The sequence below is a fragment of the Crocodylus siamensis genome, chromosome 6 (assembly GCF_052110815.1).
Source record: "Crocodylus siamensis isolate JL-2025a chromosome 6, ASM5211081v1, whole genome shotgun sequence".
In the NCBI taxonomy this organism is placed as follows: domain Eukaryota; kingdom Metazoa; phylum Chordata; order Crocodylia; family Crocodylidae; genus Crocodylus; species Crocodylus siamensis.
The window spans coordinates 24,522,988-24,530,316 of NC_143400.1; the positions used below are offsets into that span (position 1 = coordinate 24,522,988).

A 7,329-nucleotide genomic window follows, 5' to 3' on the forward strand; every position below is an offset into this window, starting at 1 on the left:
GCACCAGCCCCCGCCCGCCGGGGCCCGCACTGTCCGCCTGTGGGGGGGAGGGTCTCAGCCCCAGGACCTGCGGGGGGGAGGGGAACAGATGGCTGCAGGGGGTACTAGTATCAAACAAGTTTATTAACAAAACGGGGGGGCAGGCCCCCCCCCACACGCACACACACGCACCCAGGATCGGGCCCCCCTATTTGGTCACAGCAGCAGCAGTATGAAAGGCGGGGGGGCGGGCAGGGAAAGGTTAATGGGCTACAAAAGGCCCCCTTGGCAGGGGGTAGGCAGTGCAGACCCCATGTGGGGCTGGGGGGGAAGGCCAGGCCCCCCCCCTTAGTGCAGAGAGCAGGCATGGACCCCTGGGTCAGGATCGGGCCCCTGCCTGCTTGCCCCACCCCTCACCCCGCAGGGTGGCTGGTGGGGGCGTCTGGGGGGCAGGTTTGGGCCCCGGGGCCAGTGGCTCGGGGGAGCGGGGGGCAGCAGGCGCAGAGGCACGGCGCAGCGCAGCCCCCGGTGCAGGTGGGGCGCCAGGCGTGGAGGCGCGGCGCCGGGTACGGTGCCGGCGGGGGTCGGTGGGCCCCACGGGGGGGCCTCCGGGCGCAGGGGGGGGCGCCAGCATGTCCTGCAGGATGCGGGTGCAGAGCGCGGTGGCCTCACGTGTCTCGCGGCACAGCTGCGACAGGCTCAGGAAGCCATGAGGCAAGTCAGGCACCACGCGCAGCGTCACGGGGCGGCCCAGTGCCCGCAGCCGGCGCGCCAGCATCACTGCATCATCCAGCATCGGGTCCAGTGCACAGGCCTGTGGGGCAAGAGGCGGCATTGGGGGTTGGGGCGCTCCACCTGCTGCTCCCTGTATGGACTGGCTGGCCCCTATACGGAGCAGCTGCAGGCCCCTGCCTCCCTTTATGGGCTGTCTGAAGCTCCCTGCACTCCTATATAGTCTGCCTGGCTCCTATACAGACCAGCTACAGGTCCCTAACTCCCTGTGCCTTTATATAGACTGGCTGGCCCCTAAATGGACCAGTTGTGTGTTCCAGTCCTGCTGTGCAGACCGCTAGCAGCTCTCTGCTCCCATATATGGATCAGCTGACTTCTATACGGACCAGCCCTTGGTCCCTGTCCCTCTGAATGAACTTTCAGTGGCTCCCTGCACCTCTATATGGATCAGTTCACCCCTAGAGGGACCAGTTGTGAGTTCCTGTCCCCTACATAGACCACCCAAAGCTCCCTCCTCTCCTATATGGACTGGCTAGCTCCTGTAGAGACCAACTCCTGTCCCCTGCTGCACCTATGCCCAGACTGTGCTGCCTGCCAGGCAGCGAGTCTCACCCTCCCCGCTCATCCCTGCTGTATGGCCCGGTGCGGGTCACAGCATGATACGGCCTAGCACAGCGCAGCTCACCACGATGTGCAGCGGGGGCAGGGTGCACAGCATGCTGTCAGGCGCCAGCAATGGTGACATGTAGGGGTTGCGCCCCAAGGGCGACAGATCCAGCGCTATCGGTGCTGCAGGGTAGCAGGAGCGCAGTGGCTCGAACCCATCAGGGTACTCCAGTGCCCCCGGGCCTGCACTGCCAAGGGGGACACTGCCAGGGGGCAGGCCCGGGTCCTGGTATGTGTGGCTGCGGCTTGTGGATCGGGGCCCCGCTGGAGGGCCCTCTGGCACCGACTCTGATGCGCTCGGCTGTGCTGCATCTGCGAGAGGGGGCATGTCTGAGCCTGGCACCCCTCAGCCCCATCCTGTCCCACCAAGGCCTTCTGCATTGCCCCAGGACCCCCCTGCGCCCTCTGAGCCCCTCCCAGGATCCCCTAAGCCCCCCAGTTGGCCCCAAGACTCCCTGCACTCCCCAGGACCTCCCTGCATCCCCCCGAGCCCCCCTGCCAGAAGGCCCCAGTCCACCCCAGGACCCCCCGCACCCCCCGGGGCCATACCAGTGGGGGTCGGGGGCCCGTGGCCCCCCAGCAGGCGGGCAGCTGGCAGGAGCAGCAGCTGGTGCCAGGCCGGGGCAGCGTCACCTGAGGGGACATGGGGTAAGTGGGGGGTTGTGGGGTGTCTCCCCAGGGAGGGCTCCAAGGTGTGGGGGGGTCATACCTGGGGGGGTGGCGGTCGACCCATGGCGGCGCCCGGCACCCTCCAGCAGTGCCCCCAGCCAGGCTGAAGCACGCAGCAGCAATGCGCGCTCCGGGGGGGCCCCTGGTGCCCCGCCCCGTGCCACTGTCCCCCCCGCAGCCCTATCTGGGGGCGGGGACCGTGCTGGTGCTGTCCCTGTGGGGGGGGGGGGGACAGGTCAAACCTGCTGCACCCAGACCTGCCCTGGCCCCCCAACTACTCCCCCTGAACTGCCCCCCAGAACTATCCCCAGCCCCCCCACTCCCTAATTGCTGCCCCCCTACCAAGAACTGCCCCGTAGACTTCCTTACAACTGTCTCCAGATCCCCCCACTTCCCCATAACTGCCCCCTTGCCCAGAACTGCCCCATAAACCTCTTAGGCTGCTGGGGGCCCTGGAAGCAGAACTGCCCCCCAGCCGCCCTGTAACTGCCCCAGCCCCCCCCAGCAGGCACCTGCATAGGCGCTGAGGCACTGGCACAGCACGCCCAGGGGCAGCAGTGGGTCCAGCAGCGCCAGGAGGCGCGAGGGTGAGGGCGCCGCCTGCACCAGCGTCACGGGGTAGGCGGCCAGCACCGCATCTGGTGCCCGCACACCTGCTGCTGCCGCGCGCAGCGCCACCGCCAGACACAGGTTGCCGCCCGCGCTGTCACCCGCCAGGCACACGCGCTGCCCTGTCCAGCCTGCACCCCCAGGGCAGGGTTCAGTGGGCAGGGCAAAGGTTGTGGGATGACCCTGGTGCCCTCATGTTCCCCTCCTGACCTGTCTTAAGTCCCACCCCCACACCAGGGGCACTGCTTGACCCCATCCCCCAGCTCTCCTGCCCCCCCCAGCAGAGGGTGGTGCCTCCCCATGGGCTGATTTGCCCCCGACCAGAGAGCACTACTTGACCCCACCCCACAGCTCTCCTACCCCCCAGGGCCTGTTCTGCCCCCCCACCAGGGGGCATTGTCCCCCCAGGGTGTCCTGGCCCCCCAGAGGACACCCTATCGCCCCCCGAACCTCACCCGTCCAAAGCCCATCAGGGCCCTGCTTAATCCCACTACACTGCTCTCCTGCCCCTGCAAGTGCCCCAGGGGTTGCCCTGCCCCCCAGCCGCCCCCCTCCCCTCCGCAGGGGGCACTCCCATGCACTGACCGAGCAGGGTGGCATGGCGCAGTGCCCAGCAGTAGGCATAGAAGCATTCCTCCAGCGCGCGCGGGAACGGCGCCTCGGGCGCTAGTGCATAGTCCACAGACAGCACAGGAGCGCCGAGTGCCTGGGCCCAGCTGCGCAGGTAGGGCTCGTGCGAGCGTGACGTCTGTGCCACGAACCCGCCACCATGGAAGTGCAGTAGCAGTGCGGGCGAGCGTGGGGCCGGGCGCCTGCGGCGCCACCGCTCCAGCCCCAGCCCCAGCCCCAGCCCCAGGCCCAGCCCTGCCGCCCCCTCCGGCCCCGCCAGTGCCAGCAGTGCCTTACTGTCCTGTAAAGTGGTGGGGGTGAGTCAGGGTCTCCCCACCCCAAGGAACCCAGGTATCCTGCCCAGCCCCCTGCCCACTCCAGGGAACCCAGGTGTCCTGTGCCGGCCCCTTCCAACCCCCTTTGCCCCCTGAGAACCCAGGTGTCTCCCCAGCCCCCAGTGCCTCCAGGGAACTCAGGCGTGCTGCCATGGCCCACCCACCCCCAGGGAACACAAGTGTCCCACCCCAACCCCTTCCAACCCCCCTCACCCCCAAGGAAACCAGGTGCCCCCTGGCCCCATCCCCCCCAGAGAACCCAGGTGTCCTTCCCCCCCCCCCCAAACTCAGGGAACCCAGGCGTCCCCCCAACCCAGACCTGTCCCCCCCATTCAGGGACCCCCTCCAGCCAGTGACAGCCCCCTGGGAGGGAGTTCGGGGGCCAAGCTCACCTGCCCCTCACGCAGCTCGGCAGAAAGTAGTCGCAAGTGCACAGGCCCTGGCCCCGTGTGTGCCACAGGGGGTGTGATGGTGATGCACCGCGTGGGATCGGCCGCCAGTGGCAGCTCCAGTGGCTCCGGTGGCACTGTCAGCGCCCGGCTCACGCGCACGGGGCTGGATGCCAGCCCGGCCACCGACTGCAGGGGGGACAGGGGTCAGGGAGGGGCTGCGGTGACCCCTCAACCCCCGGTGACCCCTGACCACCCATTGCTGCGCTCACTGCCAGCAGCTGCGTCTCCGTCAGGTTCCAGAAGCTCTTCCAGAAATGCACGTCCAGGTTTTGCGTGATGCGCTCGAACTCGGCGCCGCGCAGCTCCGGGTCCACTGCGAACTTGCCACTGGTCAGCAGCGATCCCGCCGCCACCCCTGCCCGGGGCATGGGGGTTAGGGGGCATGGGGGTCAGGGGGTACCCCACCCCACCCCACCCTAACCTGGGGAAGGGAGCAGCCTGCCAGGCCCCAAGAGGGTGCCATGGGGTGGGGAGGGGGAGCCACAGTGCATTGTGGGAAGGGGCCAGGGAGCAGTGCACGGTGGGAAGGGCAGTATGCTCACCAAGCCCCAGGTCGTTGGGGCGGTAGTTCTCCCCAAAGGAGACCAGGCTGATGGCGATGGTCTGCAGGAAGGGCCGGATGGACGGGGTAAACTGGGAGCAAATGGCAGAGGTCACAACTGGGTTGAGCCCCCCTGCTGCTCCCCCTCCAGGACCAGCCCCTGCACTTGGCGTCAATGTCCCCGGCACTGTATGTCCCTGTGCTCGATGCTGCACGTCCCCCATGCCTGACGCTGCATGTCCCCGCGCTCAGTGCTGCACGTTCCCACTGTACTCGGCGCTACGCATCCCCACGTACCTGGAAGCCAAGGCAGCGCCCATAGAAGCAGCCCTTGTGCATGGTGCTGTACTCACGCAGCATAAGTTCAGTCAGCCCAGGGCCGGCGTTAGCATCATTAGCAGTGGTCTCAGCACTGGGTGGCTCAGGGAAGAGGCAGCCAGGTGGGTGCTGGGCCAGCAGGCGCTGGGCCAGGTAGAGCAGGGCACGCAGCTGGGTGAGGGCAGCACCGTAAGCCTCCAGCTCAGCGGCATTATGGCCAGCGCGGAAGAAGGGACTGCGGCGATGTGCCGCCACGTAGCGGCTCTTGTGTACGGCATGGGCGGCGCAGGCAGCCACGGCCTGCGCCAGGCTGCGGTAGCCATTGCCTGGTGTTGCTGTGTCCAGGTCAAAGGAGGCCATGGCCCGGCCTAGTGGTGCCAGTGCTGGCCCCAGTGCCTGCGCCTGCTCCCCTAGCGCCACGCAGGCTGCGCCCACGCGCCGCCCGGCTGCTGTGGCGCTGCACCCAAAGAAGGCTGCATTGTCCTTGGCTAGCGCCGCCAGCGCCACCAGCAGCGCCCGCGCCTCCGTGCCTGGGGGGGCCTGCAGGAGAGACAAGGTGGTTAGAAGGGGGGGCAGTGCCAGGGACCACCCCAGCTCTGGCCTTGCTCACCGTCGGTGTTGGCATTGCACGGCTCTGCCCAGCCCTGCCCCGCGCCCGCTGGCTATAAGCAGCCCCAGGGCCTGGCCCCGCCCCAGTGGGGGCCCAGAGGGCTGGGTTCCTGCCCAGCTCCTTTCACCCAGAGGCGCGTGGATGGGGCAGCACTGGGGCAGGGGGCACTGGGCAGGGCAGATGGTGGTGGTAGAGGGGACTGGGGCAGGGGACAGTGGGTGGGGGCACTGCACAGGGTGGGGGAGGGTCACTGGGGCAGGCAGGGGATGGCGGGGGGTACTGGAGCTGGGGGGCACTGGGTGGGGGGGAGCACTGAGGCAGGGGGCAGTGGGTGGGGGCACTGGACAGGCAGGGGAGGGGCACAAGGCAGGCAGGGGGCAGCGGGGGGGGGGGTACTGGGACTGAGCAGGGGCACTGGGGCAGGGGGCACCGGGAGGGGGAGACACTGTGGCAGGGGGCACTGGGCAGGGCAGGGGGCGGCACTAGGGCAGAGAGCACGGAGTGGCGGGGGGGCACCAGGTGGTGCCGGACTGGCACTGGGGCAGGGTGCACTGGGCGGGGGGGGGCACTGGGGCAAGGGGCACCATGTGGCAGGGGAGCACTGGGCAGGGTGGGGGGGTGGGCACAGGGGGGTGTTACTGGGGTGGGAGGCCCTGGGGGAGGCACCGGGGGCACACTGGGGTGGGGGGCAGCAGGTGGGAGCTGCCCGCCCCCCAGCACCCCTACCGGTGGTGGTGGAGCTGAGTGCAGGCCCAGCTGCGGTGTGTCTGCAGGGGTGCGGTGGGGCTGCGAGTGGACCCCGGGGTCCTCTAGGCCACCCCCACCCCGGCACACCGGGGTCCGAGGCCCCTCTGCCTGAGTCCCCACTGCCTCGGGGGTCCCTGGTCCATGGAGGGGGCGGTGGGCAGGAGGGGCCCGGTCCTGGCCTCCTGGGGTGGGGGGGCTCAAAAGGCGGGGCCAGGACCGCCCCGCCCCCTCTCCTAGGCCCCGCCCCCACGCGGTGACATCGCATGATACATCCCGCCCCCCGCTCCCACGGGGTGGTACGGCCCGCCCTCGGCCCTGCCCCTTCCGACTGCTACCCGGTGGCGTGACGCAGGTGGTACGAGCCGGCCCCTCCTCCTGCGGCGCCACGAGGTGGTACGGCCCGCCTCCCCCCACGTCACCCAGGCTTGGTGTAGTCTGTTTCGCTTCCCCTTTTCGCGCAGGGGTAGTACGGCCCGCTTCGTCCTCCCGTCCGGGGTGATACAGCCCGCCGCCCCCCACCGTCCCTGTACGGTGGTACGGCCCGGCTAGCACCCACCTGCTGCTCCATCCCGGCCCCCCGCAGGCTCCGCCCCGTGCCGGGAGGTCGTTTCCGCCGCTGGCCCCGCCCCCGTTCCCGCCGGCCAATCAGCGACCGCACCGCCCGCGTTGCCCGGGCAACCGCGCCGCTCGTCTGTCTGGGCGGGGAGGGGTCCCCTCCGCACCAGTTCGCGACCTCTGACCCGCCTCGGTGACCTTTCGCGGCCCCCGTCCGCCTGCTCCCCTCGGGGTCATGACCCCTGAGGGGCCTGGGGGCCCCGGGGTCAGAGGTTGCGGGGGGGCTTGTGGGGGGCCTCTGACCCACAGGTGGAAGGTTTTTTGTTGGGCCTAGACCTTCCCGATGGTCAGAGATCAAGGGGGACCCTTTGACCCCAGGGTCAGAGAAGAGGGGGACAGTGTGGGTGATCTTGACCCCTCTGCTTCAGAGGTCAAGGGTCAGTGACAGGAGTGCATCCAGTGTCACTGAAGAGGGGCTGAGCCTTGGGGTCACAGGCAGGGCCAGGC

At 69.3% G+C, this 7,329-nt stretch overlaps 1 protein-coding gene across 6 annotated transcripts; it reads right to left on the reverse strand.

Annotated features, from left to right (window-relative positions):
• Nucleotides 1-146: 146 nt before the first annotated feature.
• LIPE (lipase E, hormone sensitive type) lies at nucleotides 147-6,962 on the reverse strand. 6 transcript variants are annotated; one of them, XM_090050632.1, is made up of 11 exons: nucleotides 6,824-6,962; nucleotides 4,890-5,450; nucleotides 4,594-4,684; nucleotides 4,261-4,406; nucleotides 3,992-4,177; nucleotides 3,241-3,565; nucleotides 2,559-2,786; nucleotides 2,087-2,260; nucleotides 1,927-2,010; nucleotides 1,397-1,689; nucleotides 149-793 (listed from the first exon to the last, which is right to left on the reverse strand). In XM_090050632.1, exons 1-11 carry the CDS (start codon nucleotides 6,833-6,835, stop codon nucleotides 359-361), a joined length of 2,535 nt encoding a protein of 844 aa, XP_089906758.1. In that variant the 5' UTR covers nucleotides 6,836-6,962; the 3' UTR covers nucleotides 149-358. The 6 variants fall into 6 exon arrangements, with proteins under 6 accessions (XP_089906760.1, XP_089906758.1, XP_089906757.1 ...); XM_090050631.1 differs by lacking the exon at nucleotides 6,824-6,962 and adding an exon at nucleotides 5,521-5,550; XM_090050633.1 differs by lacking the exon at nucleotides 6,824-6,962 and adding an exon at nucleotides 5,521-5,550 and having other exon boundaries at nucleotides 150-793; nucleotides 3,241-3,403.
• Between the last annotated feature and the right edge of the window lie 367 nt (nucleotides 6,963-7,329).